Source organism: Psammomys obesus, unplaced genomic scaffold (assembly GCF_907164565.1).
Source record: "Psammomys obesus unplaced genomic scaffold, mPsaObe1.curated_primary_1811, whole genome shotgun sequence".
Lineage (NCBI taxonomy): Eukaryota > Metazoa > Chordata > Mammalia > Rodentia > Muridae > Psammomys > Psammomys obesus.
The window spans coordinates 14,395,825-14,416,209 of record NW_026596166.1 but is presented as its reverse complement, the minus strand read 5'-3'; the positions used below and the strand labels follow the sequence as shown (position 1 = coordinate 14,416,209).

Here is a 20,385-nt window from a genome sequence, read left to right as displayed (position 1 = left end):
ACAAGTATATAGCAAAACAACCAAATATAGAAATAAGCCAGTTTTAAAGAGGCTACACTTGAAACATAATTTTCATGTTTATTTTCTATGAACAAGGCTTTTCACACACATCTTCCAACTCCAGGCAGACATTCTTAATCCAAGTAATAGTGTCGTTTATGCTTTCACTAAATGTCTGCTATACTGCAGTATCCTCTTGAAAATTTAAAGTACATGGATCAAAATAGAACATGCTCTCTGCATAAACTGCAGTTTTCTTTTTCTTTAAGGCAGGTACTTCCTATCGTAATGTTCTATAATACGCAACTTAACATTCTCTAGTCTACAAATGGAATTAACGTTTTCAAACTATAACCGTCATTAATACTTCTTCCCTTCCAGCAAAGCCCTCAGGAATGCAGGGCCCGCCACTTGTCCAGGGGGCCACGTTCGGGTATGTACTTGACCCCGCAGCCGTCCGGGATGAGACGCCTGGCCGCCACTTTGTCTTCAAATTCATCTGCGTTGAACTTGGTGAAGCCCCACTTCTTGGAGATGTGGATCTTCTGGCGGCCGGGGAACTTGAACTTGGCCCTGCGGAGGGCTTCGATCACGTGCTCCTTGTTCTGCAGCTTGGTGCGGATGGACATGATGACCTGGCCGATGTGGACCCTCGCCACGGTGCCTTGAGGCTTCCCAAAGGCCCCTCGCATGCCGGTCTGGAGCCTGTCGGCGCCCGCGCAGGACAGCATCTTGTTGATGCGGATGACGTGGAAGGGGTGCAGCCGCACTCGGATGTGGAAGCCGTCCTTGCCGCAGCTCTTCACCATGTACTTGTTGGCGCAGATGCGAGCGGCCTCCAGGGCTTCCGAGGAGAGCTGCTCGTACTCGTCGGACACCATGTGGCCACAGAGCGGGAACTCATCCACCTTCGCCTTCTTCCGACCCAGGTCAAAGATGCGGATCTTCGCATCGGGCACCCCTCGGCAGAAACGAGACTTGGGGTACGGCTTGTTCTTGCAGTACCGGTAACAGCGAGCGGGGCGACGACCCATGGTGACGGCGGGATCTCCGGCCGTGCGTGCCCACCGACGGCAACAAAATGGAGGACGGCCGCTGTCTGTTACCCAGCAAGCCTTGCGGGCACCACAGAGTCCTCAGGACGGCTTGAAGATAGACCTTTCCACCAGACCCTGGGTCGCTCTAGGCCTGGGAGTCTTCTCGTTGGTTTTCCAGACCGAACAAAGCAATGGGCCAGCCTCGCATTAGTTGCTCTTTTTTTGAAAATTAGGTGAGCAGCTCCCTCACTTCTTCTGTCTGGATGGCTTGGCATGATCACTCCGTAAGGCCCAGAGGATGAGAGGATGGAAGGAGGATGAGTTGATGAAGACGGTTTTTAAAAGTACGTATTGCATAGTGATGGCTTTAAAATATGAGGCTTTTTGTTTCTTTGTTTGCTTTTCTTTTCGAGAGAGGATTTCTCTGTGTACCCTTGGCTTCCCTGGGCTCCCTTTGTAGACCAGGCTGGCCTCAAACTCACAATGATCAGCCTGCCTCTCTGCCTCCACTAGTGCTGGCATTAAAGGTTTATGCCACCACGCCAGGCTAAAATATGAATCTTAGTTGGCCTAAGGAAATGATTTTTTTTTCTTAAACTGGCATCTACAAAATTGATTAAAATGATAATTGAATGTTCTAATGTAAGGTGTTTTCTGATGTTAAAGCAGCTACAAACTGTAAAGAATATGTTCTAAGCAATCTTTTTACTTAACTGATGAGTTTAATCTTTTTTATCCCGGTTGTTGAAGTTTGTGAGATTATTAAGACATGGACCAGAAGATAATATAGAAAGAGAAGTTATAATTTACAAACAGGGTTTGCATTTTCCAGATTTTTAGTTTACTTTTTATTCCTTTATGTTATTTAACAAACATGTCTTCTGTAACCAAATTCCCCCAGTATGAATTTATCCTGATAATTCTTTTTCTTTAATGAAGAAGAACAAATATGCTTTATATAGTAACTTTTGGCATCTTAAGTTTTACAGAATACCTATGTTAGGATACAATTATTAAAACTTGTGGAGTATACAGAATTTTCCCACAAACGTTCACAACTCTTTTTTTATCTGTGTGATGGTTACCATTACATTTAAAGTTTAGAGTTGTTATTCTTGAGACCAAAGAGCAAAAAAAAAAAAAAAAATTGCCTCTAGCATGCAAGCAAGCCCCTGACTTGCATAGGCCTCACCCCAGCAGGCCACTTCCTCTTTTAGCCAGATGGTAAAGGCCATTCTTAAATGGGCCGATTTTGTAAAACTTGCTGCTCTAGCAAGATAGTAGGTCATAAGACTAACTGTTATTTCTTCTTTTGTAATTAAATTTGCGTATTCTGCCCATAAAGATGACTAGGACAACTACAAGCCATATATTGAAATTAGACCCTGCTTACGTATAGACAGAATACATTTTTGTAATATTGTGGGTTTTGCCTTCATAAGCCTTGGGTTGATGTGGCTAGGAGCTACATCTTGGGAGTGTTCTGAGGTGTAGTTCTGGCCCCACACTTGACACCAATATCTAAATTAAAAAAAACTCTTTTTAAAATGTGTGGTCATGGTGAATCTCTTAGTGACCCCAGATCCATAACACTTTGATTCTGGTGGTTCTGCACACTTTACTATGTTCCTGCGTGTAGAGATAAAACAGTATACTGTCTCTATACTGGCCTTACAGAATGAGAGGAGTTAAGTGGTACTCAATGTCTCATTTTAGATAAATGTGCAAAAGAGGAGAATAGCCCCTAAAACTCTATGTAGAGTCCTGATCTAGACAGAGGAATAGTCTGGGAAGAATAATCGTAAATTCCAGGAATATGAAACCTTAAAATTAAAAATAAGGCTTGCCTGATTGTTAAGGAGCCTCACATATCACAACAACCATTTTACTAATTAGGGGTTAGTGTGAGGCTATTAAAGAATTTTACACAAAATATTCTCTTTGACTATAGTATGATGAATAGACTAGTCCTGGCTGATCAAAAACATACACAAGGAGGAATACAAGACGCTGGCTAACAGTTCACACTTTATCCGAGGAGCAAAGGATCCAAAACCCCAAAACTGGTGAGTGGGGTGGGGGGACAGCTGAAGTGAGAACATCGACATTGAGGCTTCCTGGGCAAGAGGGGACAATCTGGGAGCTGGGTCAGTTTGGATCCAGGTCACCTGTGGACGTCTCCGGGGCCTGAGAGTGGTGAAAATTCAGCCCTGCTGCACTTCTTGTCCCAAACATGGGCCTCCCTGCTGGGCTGAGCTGGCAGTGGTTGCCCCAAGCAAGAGCCTCCATGCTCTGCTCGGTGACTGCCCCAAGTACAGGTCTCTCTGCCCGGCAGACAAACAGTGGACACCACTGAGCTTTTTAAAGAGGCCATAGAAGTAAAAAAATACTTAAAATGTTTTTATTTATGTATACATTCACTTATATATAAAACACATTTAAAGGTACAGATACAAGTTATTCTTACCTAAACAATAGGGACCATGGTGTAGAACAAGAATTGGGGTAAGAATCAAGGATAGCATTCTGACCAGAAATGTATGATTATGTACACCTTGTTCATAAAACAGTTTAAAATTTTTTTAATTTAAAAATTCATGGTAATTATTCTAAAGGATTATTCCAGACCATTAACCACCACCATCATTATTATTAATAATATTATCATTATTCTAAATACAATTTTACTGTGAACAAAATGAAGTTGGGCAAAGTTAACTACTTACAGTTTGCATGAGCATTTGCATATATGTCAGTTTGGTTCTAAGTTCTAATTTCTAAACATATGTAAAGAAACAAACTATAATTGAATGAAAAAATAAAAAGAAAAGGAAGGACATGACTGTTTCTAAGTATGGTAGAGGAGAAAGTTTATTATAGATATGTGAAAGAGCATAGCCAGAAGCAGACAAATCTGGGGAAGTCTATAGTGATCATGACCCTGAGCACTGTGGGACTGAGCGGGAAGGAAAAGAGAGAGGGGAACCAGGAGGACAAAGGTCTAAAAGGAGCAAAAGTGCAAAAGGGGGTAGGTAACCAAAATGTCTGGATTATATAGGGAAGAGCCTCTGGAAGAAGGGCAGCCCAGACTCTGGGCTGGAAAGATCAGGGTAGAGGGCAGGGCAGGGCTGGCATACCCTGTTAAAGTTATTTTTATAAAACTGTGTTTGTTTCTCAGTTTCTCTCTTAACCCAGCTATCACAGAAATAATTGAGACTTTATTATATTTGTTTTATGAAAAGCTTCACAACACAATAACTGAGCAGTTATTACAATATATATTCTTAACACTAAGCTAATTTGGCTTCCTCCCAACTTGCAGTCCAGAGATACTTGCACTTGGTGGCTTTTTTTGCTGAGCTCTCAGGGTTCCTCCAGGACAGTGGCCAGTGGCTGAATCATCTACTTCTTCCTCTAACTCCTCCTCCTCTGGTTGGTTCAGCCCTACTCTCCCTTGCTCAGCGATTGGCTGTACACTGCTTTATTGGCATATCAGAAACAATTAGGGAACAGAGTTTATACAATATCGGGACAAAAGATTCTCAGAACAAGGCTTGCAACCAATATAAGGGATACAGAAATCAGCATTTGAATTACACAATAACATTATGCCTACAATGTCCTGTAACAGATAGGGACTAAGGGATGTTGGGAGAACCGAACCAAGAGGCCAGGTTTGAAACTTAACAACAATCATATATAAACTGACTTTATGTGCTTAATCATACATTAGGCATTTTAATAAAAGAAGACTTTGAACATTTGTAGGAATTATATTTTTATAATTTTCATTGTGAAAGGGAAACAATATATTGATCTTTATTTAACATAGTGTTATGCCCAGATCTTAAGGTCCCCACAGACCACCAGGAGCCAGACCATGTATGCAAGAGCAAAGAGCTTTATTTGGGCTTAAGCTGGGTCTCTCTATTATCCCCAATGCAGTGGATCAGAGAGGAGAGCTCAGAGCAGCTACTTGGCAGGGTTTTTATTTAGGGTTTGAGCAAGAACCTGGAATTCTCAATTTAGCAGTTTAGATTGGATGATGTTCAGCAAGGGCAAGCTTGTTACAAAGTGCCCCACCCTGAGATAAGATACCTTCTCAAGGTTGTGGTTACCTCCAGGCTATTCCTTGAAAAGAAATTTTATGGTTTTCTTATTCCTGTAATTGGTGACCTATGGCTTAGTTCCTGGGACTGATGACTTTTGGGGAAGGGGGTCAGGCTTGGTCCTTTCAATATTTTCAGCTTTGAAAAAACAAATGCAGATATATGTGCATAAAATAAAAGAGTACTGAGGAGAAAAAATAAAATGAACACGTTCATCTCAGTTAGAGGAAAATGGTCCTGGAGATACCAGACAGCAATAGCATTAAGACTCAGCAGCGCCAACCTTAAAAACTATCCAAATTAAAATAAAATACAAAATAAACATTTGCCCAGCTCAAGGAAGCTGAGTTCACAGATAGCTGAGGGAGTGGCTATAATCACAGTTGAGGTTTCTCCCAGAGATGCAGAAAAGATAAGGGTGTGTGTGTGTGAGAGAGTGTGTGTGTGTGTGTGTGTGTGTGTTGAGGAAGGTGACAGATAAGCACAACTTCCTGAGTCACCAAGGAAAGTTATCAGCCCAATTCCAGGATGGGGCATGGTGCCAGAAATTACCGTAGAGTCGTGGGCCTAGCTTTTAATTTTTTTAGGTAAATTTCTTAGGTCTTTTTGTTCTCATTTTTCCTGTCAGAGTCGAGGTGCCAGTCTGACCCATAGCAAGGACTTGGAGAACTTACTAAGAAAAAAACCATGCATGCCTCTGATGGTGAGAGTGCCAAATCCCACCCCCCAGAGTCCCTTCTGCTTGTTTAAGAGACACATGGGAAGATTTGGCAGGAGCTGCTGCTTGAAAGGGAGGCAGCTCATTAGCCCAATTAGCATCTAAGAGACAGTTCTGGGAATTAGGTTTAGAAGTTTGAGCTGGTAAAGGAGTAGAAATGAAGGACAGCAGTGTCTAGAAAAGAAGGTGGGGGATATCTTAGACCTTTGTCATGTAAAACATTTAAGTCTGCCCCTCACTCTACCCTGCAGGCACTTTCTCCTGACCCAACCCATTCTGGCTGCTTCAACCTTGTTCCTCTTCTTGCTCTGAGGTGACATTCCTTGCCATACTTGTACTAATCCAGATGAACAAGTAGGCTTTTCTGTCCAAAATACTTTGTCAGGGGCCTCAGGCTCACCCAGCTTCTGGAAATGAAAGGCCGAAGCTATAGCTAGGAATCTAACAATCCCTTATATGACAAAAGAGGAGGGGTACTTGACTCAGGCAAGCAGGTCAGAGTCTTTTTGTGTGATTTTTATGACTGTATCATTAAAAAGACACTTCTTCCTTGTCCTCTGAGGCCTCATAAAGTGAAAGTAATTCAAGAAGTGAAGCAGCTTCCTAGTCTTCAGGGCCTTTTATTCCTATTTCTTGATTTGTTATTTTTATCCTTTGAACAAAAGCAAAAAAAAAAAAAAAAAAAAAAAAAAAACCAAAACAACAAAAACACAAATCTAAGCATTTCACTGACACATTGCACATTGACATGATGGAGAATGAAGCATCTGCAAAAAAAAAAAAAAAAAAAAAAAAAGGGCCTTCCTTAGAATCTTCTTGCCCAGTGTTTTCTCCTGACTCTCCCTCCTCTTCCTTCAGGCCAGGCACCCCTACTGTAAATCTGAAACTTAAAGCCTATCCTGTTAGTATTTATTTAAAAATGATGCCCACACACAACAGATATTATATGAAAGAGCTTTATTGGATGGAGGCGGAGAGAAAGAAAAAGAAAATAGAGAGACATGGTGGTTGCCCTCCTCCAGGAGAGAAAGCAAACTGGAGAGAGCAAGAGAGGAGAGGAAGAGAGGAAGGTAAGAGTGCAAGAGAGAGACACAGTGGCGGGTTGTCTTTTTATAGCTGTGCATGCACAGCTGAACTGAGTCTGCTACACACACCTGTGATGACATCATAGGTTACTAAGCAACCCAGAAGCAGGCTACCTATATTACAACATTCCTCCCTTTTTCTACAACTAAAAAGAGGCTGTTGAACTGCTTCTCATATAAGGCAAGTTAAAGTATATAAATGTATGTTAACTGGAAGCAGCTCTTGGTCACCATGTAAGGGGATAAAAGAGAGAGAGGGAAAAAAAAGAGCTCCAAAATGTCCAGATTACATGGTGAGGAGGAAGGGAAACCCTGTCCTGGAAAGCTCAGGATAGAGGGTGGTAGAGTTGCTAGCCATGCCCAGCAGCAGAAAGGGACTGAGGAATGCTGGGAGAACCTGGAGCTGTTTGTCCTGGGCCTAAAGCACACCAATACCTACCTTGCCATGATATATATCATGGCCTGTTCTGTGCCACTTGACCTTAACCAACAGTACCATGGTTTCTACAGGGTCCTGAGGACAAGAAGTGTGTGGGGTGGGGTGAGGAAAAGAGTCAGAAGCTGTGGACAAGAATGCTGTGAGGGCTGACAGGTTGATGACCCAAGCCAATGAGTTCATTAACAGCACAGCTCTTTTTATACCCCTCAAAAGGGAAGAAAAACAAACAAACAAACAAAAACAAAAAAAAACAACTCAGTGAATAAGTATCAATCAGAGAATCCCAGGGAACTCAGAGTATCTCAAAGTTCTTTAACAAGGTACATCCTAGGATGGCATACAAGGTATTTCACATCTCAGTGTCTGGAACACTTGACCACATACATAACAGGGAAAATGTGGAATTCCTGTTCCCCGAAGGGCAACACCTCCTAGCTCTGTCAGCAGTTTGTAGCTTCCCTTACCTGGTACGGCCATGTCTAAGGTGAGGAGAACAATGCCCACATCTCATCATCAGGGCCTCTGAGCAGTCTTCAGTCCAGCCTAGCTCACAATACTGCAAAAGCATGAGAATTACGTAAAGGCCAGGCAGGCATGGCAAAATGCATCGGTAACTCAGCTCTGGGAAATAAGAAGCAGAAATAGGTAGATCCTGGGGACGCAATAGCCAGCCTGTCCGGCAGAAACAAATGAATTCATTTCCTGGGATACATAGTGGAAGAGTGAAGAAAATCCTGCAGGTTGCCCTCTGACCTCCACTTGGACACCTGGCCCATATGTACACACACACACACACACAAAATACACTTAAAATGTAGCTTAAAAAAATAAGGTGGAGAACAACTGAAACAGACACCTGACATTGACCTACAGCAGACATGTGCATGCACTCATGCACACACACAGCATGTTTAAAGTGGAGATAAGGAGCAAGAATTAGGCACGATGACTTTGTGAGATGATTAAGATCTCAGAATGAAGACTGTTGGGGTCAGTTTTGTCCCTTTGGCATATTTTGTGACCTTAGAGACCAATGAGTATGTACTACGAGGTTCACTAGTATGCTGGCACTCATTTAATAATCTGTTCATTGTGGAAGTTTGGGGGAGGGAGGAGAAATCTCTAATGTAGTGTTACTCAACCCCCTTAAGACTGCAACTCTTCAATACAGTTCCTCATGTTGTGGTGACCCCCAACCATAAAAGTATTTCTTTACTACCTCATAACGGCAATTTTGCTACTGTTCTGAATCTTAATGTAAAGATCTGATATGCATGTTATCTGATACGCATCCCCCAAAGGGGTCACAACCCACAGCTTAATAGCTGCTGCTATTATGTAGTGTCTGCTGGTTTATTAGATAGGAATAGCCTGTCGTCCATTTAAAATGCCAGCGTGATGTTGCATCATGGAAATATGGAGAAGTACACGATCAGGTTATGTGATGCCGTGTTAGCTGACTGTAGCACTGCTATGTGGCTGTTCTTGCGTAAGGAAAGTGGAGGCGACATGCCTGGGTGAGCCTAATAGGTACATACTGACATGATGTTTTTGAGGCCAGGCGTGGCCAGATCATTTTCAGGGAATTCCATGAAAGCAGGCAGGCACACATTTGGCCTTGACAGCCCATCTTCCTCCATATGTCTGTTCTGTTCCATAGCCCCATGTAAGACAGGTGCACTTCTTTACATGTTACACAAAGGCAGCTGTTGAGGACTTAAACTTTACGTTAGGAAGTGTTAGAAATATAGTCAAAAATAGGAGGCAGGAAGTGGAAGTATAGTTTCATATAGTGTTTTCTAGACATGTGTTTTTGATAACATGTTTAAAATTTTCACAAAGGGCTAAACCTGGTTTATTCTCAAAATAAAATGATAATAATAATGAGCGTCCTACAGTCTCTTATGAATGGCACATTCTTTGGATGCCCTCTTTGCCACAGGAAGGCTCTGCTTTTTTTGATTATTTGGTCATTATATAGTATTCAGTCATTTGGTGTTCCACAGTAAACCATGGTTTAGAGATCAGGTTCCTGCTTGGTTTCTCAATGAGATGTGATGAGTCTACTGATGACTTACCATCATTTTCATCTACATTTCTTAATAACTTCATGCTAGGGACTCTGTAATAGCATTATTTTGGAGTGGCATGATGACGAGTTTGACCTCATATTCTTAGAGCTGGGCAGTGATTGAAAAAGTATAATGGTTATGATTGACATGTCTTCAAAGTCAGCCGCTTTTGTTCATTGTAAAGATCTGTTGCACAGGCCTCCTGTTCCTTGTTCACACATTACCTTATCCAATTGACAAATGCACGTATTCTAAAGAGATATATCGGTAAGCAATTTAACTTTAGTCTCAGCAGTCTACTCCGTCTTCATTTTTGATTGATATTTTCTATATTACAGCCTCTTTTTGGCTAGAAATGGAACTCTGCTAATACTATTCTTTCTCAAGTTATGTGCTTCCTTCATTGGAGTCAGTACTCATGTCACATTAGCCAGAAAGTTAATGCTTTTCTCTAATGAGCTCAAAAAATTCATTAATTCTCTATTAATTGAATTTTATAGTGTTTTAAAAATCATCAAAGAGCCTATTAATGTCAATTAAAATGTTTGTTTAATTAATTTAAGCTATTGATAGAATTTGAAATTTGTTTTGACTTTTTGGTTCTTGGTTGCAAAATACTTCCTGCCATCTTCATTGCATTTATTTTACAGCCCACTATTCTGTTATTTAATAAATGTTTGAAATCATGAATCGATAAGATCTATTTTGTTTTTTATAGTGCATGTGGATCATTTCTTCTTTCCATTTATCTTGTTTCCCAGTGCTTAGGAGAACTGGATGAGTCAGCAGAGGGAGTAGACAGAACATTTTTGGAAGAAATTACATCAGGCCAACTAACGGGAAATTATTCATCCATTGACAACACTTCTTATCACATGAGCATACTTTATTAAAATAAAATTAAATGCATGATGCAATAATTTCCCTCTAGACTGACCCCCAAATTGCTGTTGCTGTATGCTTTCAATGGAAGTGTGACGGAAGGGTTCATGATATCACAACAGGGTGGTGTCTGAGCCTGACATCATCTTGAACTCTAACCTCTACATATTTACCAGTTAATGATGGCAGGTGGATTTTGACTGATATTGCCAGTCATAGTGACACATGCCTCCTCACTGTGCCCCAGGTGTGGTGACTGGCTTCCTTGAAGTAGCCATCACAGGAAAGGCAGCCAGGTGTGTGACTCTGCTACCTGGTTACAGAGATAATCCGGCATCATAGCGAGTGTTATTACTATGTATGAGTTATTAGTGTCAATGCATGTTGAAGAAATAGGAACTCGACTCTATTTCACATAGAAACATAATCAAAGTTTAATCACATTAAAACATAATCAAATTTGAAGGTTGGTAGACAGATTTTAATACCACCACAACCTGTATCTGGACACAAACAATTCTCATTTCTCAAAGATGTAAAATACACTTAATAAAACTCTCCATACATGCATTTATCCATCTATAGTGAAGTTAGGTTCAGGTTTAAAGTACAGTTGTTTATAGTCTAAATCAACTGCAAGTATAAAGTTTTCTTTCAGTCAATATTAAGATTTGTGCATGAAGAATCCTATCTGGCCCCAAATTTCTAACATGTAGCATGACAAGAGACAACCTAGACATTGAAGGAAAGCTAAGAGCTGTCCACACTATGTTCAAAGATGCACAAGTGTCCACAAGCATGTTGCTAGCTTCTTTGTGTGTCTCACTCATGCTTCAGGGGCATAATCTTCTGCATATTTTGATCATGGCTTCTGCACTTAGATCTACCCTCTAAATACTCTTTAATTTTCTACCAAAAGTGGCTTGTGCTTATGCCTGAGTATATTTAATGCTGCTTTGTACTCACTGAAGGCCAGGTGCACAAAGACCTGTTCTGTTTCTTTACATTCTCTGTGTCCTATAGTCCAGCAGGGTGGTCCTTCCAGAGCCCTGTGGGTTGTGTCTTTGGGCTTATTACTTTGCAAAAATCTAATCTCCAATCTTTGAAGACTGTTCTCTACCTTAGATTCCCTGGGTGTGTATGATTAAATTTTTTAGAAAACACAGTATTTAATTTAGATCAGTAAGGCAAATCCTTAAGCTTTGGAAAGAGTCTGAACAATGAGCTAATACTTTGTAAAGTCTTAACAAAGGGCTCAACAGTCACACTGTCTTAGCCCTATTTTTTACTGACAGTGCTTGGAATTTGATCTTTGCCTGGAAGTTATTTCTGATTTAGAAAATTGTTTTCTATTTGGAAAATCTGGAAAGGAAGAGCAGTTTTATTTTTGAAATATGCTAATTTGGGTTCTTTTATATTTAACCATCTGTTCATTAACTAATCTCTCTCCTCATTTTATTACAACCAACTAGAAGAATCCAGGTGGCATCTCCAGCACTTTGCCTGAAATCTCTTTCACTAGATGTCTACTTCATTAAACATATTTTCTATTCTATTGCAGACAACAATGTTCAACCTTCTGCCAGGGCACACCAGTGTCTTTCTTACTTCTAAATTCTCATAATCTTTTTTCAGATTTTCAGTAACTACAAAAAGCTTTCCTAGTTCTTTTCAGATTTCCATCAGCTCCGAAAGTCTTTTAAACCTCTTCACTTAAAGCCAGTGCCATAAGAGTTTGGATTCATAGACTCCAAATTCAGTATACAAATCTGTGCCAGTAATCTGTTACTGTCAATCAGGACCTCTGCAATAAAACAATCCATAGCTATCATTACTAACTCTCCTGAAGATTAATAGGCTCATCTTTGTTCAGGGATTTTCTTGTAGTTCAGCAGATGGTTACTGAAAACAACCTGAAGGGTCCTCACTCACAGTGCAATTGCTTCTGCCTGTAATCTCACCTGGAGCAATTTCCACACTCAGTTCTTTGAGGGATAGGAAACAGTCTTGGGGGCAGATGGCTTGCCTGGCACACACAGGCTCTGGGTTTGAACTCAGGTATTTCTGAATTGTTCTAGAGTATTTGCTTTTCCTCATGAAGAGTGAGTCTTGTAGATAAACTGCACTATTCCTGTTTTCTCCTCTATGAACACCAGGAGTCACACCACCACTAGAGAGCAGGTTAGGTAAAGATGGCTCCATCTCTGTAAAATTTTAACAGTTTCTCATGTTAGGGCCTCCACTCAAACCCTTATATGTAGGACTGTTATTTGGTTTCAAAACTGACTAAGTGGGAAAAGCCTCATTTGTCATTTTGTTGCATACGGTCAGGGGCAGCTATTTAATCTTTAATGTGCCTAGGGTGAAAAATAACCAAAGGAAAAAAAAAACCTGGAAAACTTACAAATCTTGGTAATGAAATATCTTGAAGGAGGTTTGAAAATCTCTAACTTGGCCCCAGAAGTCTAAATGATTATGTATATGCTCACCACTTCCCAAGGAACTTCTTATCTTTTCTCTATGGCTGAGTTTGAGGTCCTGGGAAAACAATAACTGAACATACTACAATGTTGTAAACTGATAGGTCATTGACATAATATCCAGATGCACAAATGGAACCCTGCCGCCAAGAGTAGAAAGCATACTTGTATGGAACAAATAAGGAAGTTTCTATCTTCTCCAGTAATATAACTTTCAATGAACACATATAATAAAAAATACATTATTAAAAGAGTTACTAAGGGACTCAGAATGTGACCGGGGAGGGGGGAGGAGGCGGGAGCTTAATTGTGCTTACTAGGTAAGCAGGAGGACCTGCCTTCAATTCCCAAGCATCCACATAAAGGAAGTTTAGGCATGGCTGCTCATACCCATTACCCCAGCTTTGAGGAAGAGAGACAAACAGAAGCTGAAAGCTCCCTGTCCTAATTCAAACAACCAGTTTCCAGTTCAGTCAGAGACCCTGCATTAAGGCAATAGGTACAGCACCATAGATGAAGACACCTGATCATGCAAAGGCCCTCTTGTGCATACATCTGCACACTTGTACAGACCACACCCTCATGCACACTCAGATTATCTCAAGGATGCCATTAATCAAAATCAGCAGCAGCGACAGCAAAAACTATGAGCAGCAAATACCAGCAACACCAGATGTAGAGATAGCGCTACATTTAAAAATTACTGTATAACATCATTTTAAATATATTGTTTTCAACAACAAAAACAAAAATTGAAAGCTGAAAAAGACCGGTCTATCGCTCACAGACCAAGGAACAAAAGATGTTAAAAGAATTTTTTACTAAAGAAGCCTAGATGTTGATCTTATCAATAGGGATTTAATGCCACAATTAAAAATCTGTTTAGTGACTGAAGAAAATAGTATCAAAAGAACTAAAAAGAAAAGTGGGATCATACTTGCCAAATAGAGACTAGTCATAAACAGAAGCTATTGGGGAAAAGGGGCAGGAAAGTATGAAGGACACTTGGGGGACAGCTACCTAATTGTCAACAATTTACAGACTAAATAAAGTGGAAATCCTAGAGTAAAAAATACAGAGTGAATGGAATTTTATGTAAGAAATGGGAAATAGTAAGAGCTGGAGGGGACGGGAACTCCACAAGGAGAGCAACAGAACAAGATAATTTGAACACAGGGAACTTCCCAGAGACTTATACTCCAACCAAGGACTATCCGTGGAGATAACCTAGAACCCTGACAATGCAGCCACTTCTGATGAGAACTGATGGACTAAGATCAGAGAGAAGGAGAGGAGGACCTCCCCTATCAGTGGACTTGGGGAGGGGCATGCATGCAGAAAGGGGGGGGAGGGTGGGACCGGGAGGGGAGGAGGGAGGGGCTTATGGGGGGATACAGAATGAGTGAAGTGTAATTAATAAAAAAAAAATAAAAAAAATAAAAAATACAATAGCTGAAATGAATACTTCATTAGATGGACATATTCCATTTTATAGAAGGAGAAAATTAGCAACCATGTAAATAAGTAAATGAAGTATCAAAAATGAAGAAAGCATACAGCAGATTAACAGGCAACAAAAGAATGGTGCATGCCAGCATGTGAGTAATTGTAATCAAACAAGTAATACTGGTTGAGAAATGGACTGATTCTTAGATTCATACTAACTGCTGGTATATATCTGAAATCTCAGCAGTCAGGAGGCCAAGGCAAGAAAATCATTGATTTAATAAATCTGATCAATATGGAAAGATCTTCTCCAAAATAACCAAGTCATACATTATATCAAATGTTCATATCAGCCTTAGTAAAATAGTTTTGAAAGCAGCAGTTACTGGCAGTATTACCTTTGTAGGCAGACTTCAGATCAAAATGAATAAAAATTATAGATGAATATTCTTTATTGACATCTTCAATAAACATTGTAAACGAAGTCCAGGAACATACAGAAAGTGTTATGTAGTATAATAAAATATGAATTTTTCTACAACACAGAGAAGTAAGAGTAAAGAATGGAAACCAACTGTATATTCCAACAGACATATGATAAGTGTATTTTGCAAAATCAGTACCCTTTCATTAAAAATATTGAACAAAAACAGATAAAGAGCATTGGATAGCATTCAACTAACATAGTATTTAATAAGAAAAAAAAAGATTTTTCTAAGACCAGAAATAAAACCAAGATATTTTCTCTCTCTTACTCAATATTGGAATAGAACAGTAGCCAGAAAAATAGTCAAAAATTAAAAAAAAATGAAATACATGTAAAATGCACATATTTTCTCTCCTGCTTTTACTCAGCATTAGAGTAGAACAATAGCCAGAAAAATAGGCAAAAAATGCGAAGATAAAATACATAGAAAATCATCCAGAGATAGGGAGCAGCTCAGTGGAAGAGCCCTTACTTCACATGTGTGAAGCTTTCAGTTTCATCCCTAACAAGACAGATGGGAAGTAAACAGACTGGAAAAAAAAAAAAAAGAAGTATAATTACTTTTGCTTGTAGACATTAGCTTCTATTTAGAAAATCACAGGAAATTTAAAAAAATGTTAAAGAATCCAGTAGAACTCAGATCTAAATTCAGAGGTAAAATCATATATAAAGGTGCTTGTTTTTCTTTACACAGGCAATGAATAGAGCAAAATTCAGAAAGCAATGGTATTTTCTTAGTTCTTTTATTGCATTAAAATGAAATAGGAGCTAAGTGTTATCAACCAATTAAAAACTTATGTCCTGTTTCTAAATGAAGATAAAACGAAAAAACAAGAAATAGTTAATTCATTCATGGGTCAGAGAAGCCAATGGTATTAAAATGACAGGATTCCCAGCACTGACCCAGAGTTTAAAATCCAGTTTCGAACATGCTGTACTTGCTCCCTCTTTAGGAATAAACCGATTCTGTTTGCTAAGGAATTGAGAAAAGACAGTTCTAGGATCCATACTTTTTAGTTCCATGACTATGTGGGCACATGCATATGCCCATGTACCTATATATCTGAATACGTGCGTTTCTATGTCAAGGCAGCTTTTAAGATGTCCATTGAATTTATAGGATACTGGTATTTTCATAACAGTGTCAAGAGAATTCAGTGGAGAAAAACATCTTAAAAAATGATGCTGAGGTATGAAGGCAGACTTTAAACAACATGCTGAATAAACAAACAAACAAACAAACAAACAAACTCAAAATGGAATGTACACCAAAATGTAAAATCCAAAATAGTATGACTACTATAAGAAGTGTGTGAATGTTTAATAATGCTAAAAGCTTAGATGATAAAGGAAAACCTAGATAAACTGAGTATTGCCACGGATGTGAAAATTTAAAAACTGAGAGAGAATACTTGTACACACACACACACACACACACACACACACACACACACTTTGTTGTAATGGAAATTTTGGTTTTTTTGTATGTTATGTTAAAATACTTTTGTTTTAATCTCAAGTGTGGGACTTAATTTGTCCACATCTGTTAACTGTCATGTGTAGGGCATGGCCTTTGCCAGCTTGTAACAGCCTTGCACATGCTGCACAGAGAGGGGAGTGGTTTAGAACACCGAGAGTATAAATATGAGGCCCAGAAAGAGACTGTGTGGTGTTGAGTGGTGTTCCGTGGAGTTCAGTGTGGAGTCTGGTGTTGGCGTGTGGTGTGTAGCAGTTTGGAAAGACTAGACATGAGAGATGGTGTAGCGGTTTGGAGCAGGTGGATGGAGACACACTTCAGGGTACAGCGGGATGGAGAAGTCGGCTAGCTACGCCTGCGGTTGACAGGGATTGTTATAGAGCTCTAAAAGAACCACACGACCCTAAATAGCTGGAGGAAGAAAGGGGTCTAGGCCCCTCTCCCCTCTAACCTTACCCTCTCCTACTTAAGGTTGGGGAGTTGGTGGAAGGGAGGTAGAAGGCCTAAACACCCAACGAAAGTAGAGTTTCAAACAAGAGCACCGCCTGTGACTTTCCACAACACTCTCCTGTAGTTCTTTGAGCAGACTGAACTGTAAGTTGCCCTTAAATGTTTGAGGCTCAGTGGTAGTATACATTGGAAATGTTTCAAAAATGTATTTGAAGAGTTGTTACACTACAGAAGAAGTGAAGTGTCTGTTATTTGTATATCACATGATCAGCCATGGCTTGAGTGCATATACTCTTGAAATATCTAACATTGGCAGTAAACGTTTCTTGAAAAAAAGAGAAAATGTGTTTTAAAAAAATCTATTTTTTATTCAGGTTTAATCTTCCCACCAAAGAATAAATATAATCATCTCTGCTTTGAGCTTTGTTTTAAATAATTTTAAAAAAAGCACAAAGTTGAATATTTTTAGTATGTAATATTAAGCAAATGACTTATTAATCTGTAATTATAGTATGAAATAATACTGCTAATCAAGTCTTAGTCATTCTTTACACTGATTCTTACTAATTTTGAAAACAAATAGCCAAGAATTTCAAACTATTTTTTCATAGAACATTGTTTTCAAAGGATATGGTTATCTATTTGTGTGTGTGTGAGAATGTGTTTGCGTGCTTGTATGTATGTGGTTTATTTCTGCGTTTGTACATGTAGGTGCCTGCAAAGGCCGGAAGAGAGCTTTAGATTCTCTGCAGCTGGAGTTCAAAAAAAAAAAATGGTTGTAAGCTAGACAAGGGTGGTAGGAACTGAATTCTGGTCATCTGAAAGAGCATTGTGAGCTCTGTGCCATATCTCCAGTCCCATCAAAATTTACATATTACCCAGATCAATTCTGTGAGTGACAGAATTAATTGAAATAAATAGTTGTAAAACAGTTAATTGGTGTCCCATGTGCGTCTTTAGGTGGCAGAGAGCAGAGAGGCTGTGTCTCCGCTCAGTGCTCTGACCTGTGATCATCTGAGTGATTAGTAGCCTCACATTCCATGAAAAAAGTGAGCCCATAATGACCACGAGTCCAGTTCCTCACCGAGCTGCCAGGATGAGGACTAAGCTGGAAAACAGAAGAACCCTGTGTGGTACCCTGAGACCTGGGTGGGAGTGAGCCTTTGGCAGGTGACCCTCACAATGAGCCACTTGGGCTTCTTGGACAAGGAGTGTGCAGACTGGACACTGGGGCCTGGACAGGGAGTTAGCCTGAGATGACCACCACTTCGGCACACCTCAGGCCAGGGTGGTGTGTGCGTATGTGAGGGAGGTGTGTGTGCAGACCATGCCTGAGATGACACCTACCTGGCTCCATAATGCACGAGTAGGGCATGTCACTCTGAGACTACTCCTGAGATGATCCCAGTCACTCTGAAGGCCTTGGTGCCACTAAGAGAAGCAAGAAAGTGGTGAAGAAATGGAAGAGAAAGAGAAACAGAAGGATGTGGGCACAATGAAGAGAGGCAGAACTGGAGACCCTTAAGTCCAGGGACAGCCTGATGTGAGTAGCTAATGATGCCACCTGGAACCACAGTGATGTCTTGGCCTGTGCTGCCACCAGGGACCACCTCTGGGTCCATGACCCTGCAACAGCAAGAGTCTGTTACCACCAAAGGCCAGGAAGACATTTCAGGTCTGGGTTGCCGCTCTGGGACGTGTTGATATCTGAGGCGGCAAAGAACTGGCCCTAACCCTTCACTGGGCATCATGGAAGAGCTGACCCTGGTGGCAGAGGTGAGGGCTTGAGTGTGGGAGAAAGGTGCAGTAACATGGACAAGAGAGAGAGCCCACCTCCTACCATCCCTTTATGCCTTCTATGCCTTCAGGAGAGCTGGCCTGGGAGTCATGAGAGGGAAATAGCTGCCATGGTTTTATCAGCTGCAACACTTGGGACAGTGGGCCTTCCACCCTGCTTGGATAGGAGGGCAGAGCTGGCCCTGTTTGTGGAGGTTGCTAATGACACAGCCCTGAGGGCCTGAGAGCTGGAGAGTCAGTTGGAGACTAGCTCAGCTACCTTTCAGGCCCAGATGCAGGGCTTTGAATTGGCCCAACATAACATCTATGCCATTGATGAACTGCTGGAGTACATGAAGGGGCCAACCCTACAATGTTTGCAAGCAAAGAAGCATAAACAAAAGAGTACACTGTGGGACACATTGATGGACTACAGCTCCCACAATGAGATTTTGTTTGTTTGTTGGGGGGAGTTGTTGCAAGGGTGAATGGTGGGTTTGAGGGGAGAGGAAGATGAGTGGAACTGGAGTGTATGATATGCAATTCACAAAGAGTCAATAAAAAGTAAAAAAAAAAAAAAAAAAAAAAAGAAAAAGAAAACAGTTAATCGGCTCCTTCAGATGAATAATATAAAGATTAAGAATCAAAGTCCCTGAAGACATGGTATTAAGGCATATTATTTTCCAATTCCTACCATTCAGACATGGTATTACTTTATGGTGAATGTACTTTCATCCTCCTGGGAATTGATATAGAAACAATTTTGACACCTATCGCATTTTACTAATTATCAATGTAACTTTGCACATTCAATGACAAAGTATGCCAGGACACCTTTCCTTCTGGTACATCAATGTATGAGCCCCCAGTTCATCATCTCAATGTCGTGTGCTTTCTCTACTTACTAAATAAAACTATCAGTTTTAGTATTTAACTGAGGTCATTCCAAGTTAGTTATCCATCAGGCAAAATAACTTTTAAATTTTTGAAAAAGCACAGAGCACAGGCTATGGAACCTATCTGTAGGTAGGTCCTTACAACAGAACTGTTTTAACAGTATCTCTGCTCATAAATAGTTTTTATTTCATTGTGTATCTGAATTGAATTAAAATCAGCAAGTTTTATATTAAGTTAAAAGGACCTACTCAGTTAATCAGTGAGGATCCAGCAAGTGCTGCAGGCTCCCTTCTGCTCTGTTGCATTCCCCACGTGTGGGAGCAACAGCTGGGAGGGAAATCTAATTTGAGTGATAAGATGTGTGCACATGAAAAAATGAGTAAAAACTCAACACACTCTAACGCTTATAATTGCTTTTCATACCAGAGATATAAAAGTTAGAGAAAGCAATAGTTCCTTCAGCTTAAGTGTTACTATGGATTGGCTATACCTTCTGAAAGCCTAAGGGCAGGATGATCTTGGGAGGAGTAAAGAATGTGTTTTTGTTTACATTTTCATTTATTCCTTGAGAATTTTGTAGAGGTGGAGCCTGACGTCATCTTCTTTACCTTGTAGGTATGCCTCACAGGGATATTGGCATCACAACCCTTTCCTGTTCTCTGGAACCTAGCCATGAAGTAAGTGCTTTTGCCACAATGTGCCGCCTTACCATAGGCTCAAATGTAAGAAAGCTAACCAAATATAGACTGAAGCTGCCAAAATTCTGACCGAAATAGACTAAAACATTAATCTGAGTAACTCTGTTATTTCCTACAGTGATGGAATGCTGACTAGTGCAGATGGTTTAAAAGCTGCAGTTGTTGGAACCATGAAGTGACACTGTAGGCTGAACACTTATACACAGGCATGACAGCTTGATTTCAAGTCCAGATTTCTCACAAGGTGACAAGAGAAAACCAACTATAAGGCATTGTCCTCTAAACTCTACATGGGCATAGTGCACCTACTCCATGATATGCACACACACACA

The 20,385-nt window shown here is 40.3% G+C and overlaps 1 protein-coding gene and 1 pseudogene across 2 annotated transcripts; one reads left to right on the top strand and one right to left on the bottom strand.

The window, feature by feature from the left end:
• Window positions 1-389: 389 nt before the first annotated feature.
• Window positions 390-1,034, bottom strand: Rpl10l (ribosomal protein L10 like). Of its 2 annotated transcripts, XM_055595501.1 has the most exons (2): window positions 926-1,034; window positions 390-844 (listed from the first exon to the last, which is right to left on the bottom strand). In XM_055595501.1, the coding sequence occupies exons 1-2, from the start codon at window positions 1,032-1,034 to the stop codon at window positions 390-392; spliced, it is 564 nt and encodes a 187-aa protein (XP_055451476.1). The 2 variants fall into 2 exon arrangements, with proteins under 2 accessions (XP_055451476.1, XP_055451475.1); XM_055595500.1 differs by having other exon boundaries at window positions 390-1,034.
• A 16,586-nt stretch (window positions 1,035-17,620) lies between these two features.
• On the top strand, window positions 17,621-17,720 carry LOC129667842 (small nucleolar RNA SNORA17; annotated as a pseudogene).
• Window positions 17,721-20,385: the final 2,665 nt, after the last annotated feature.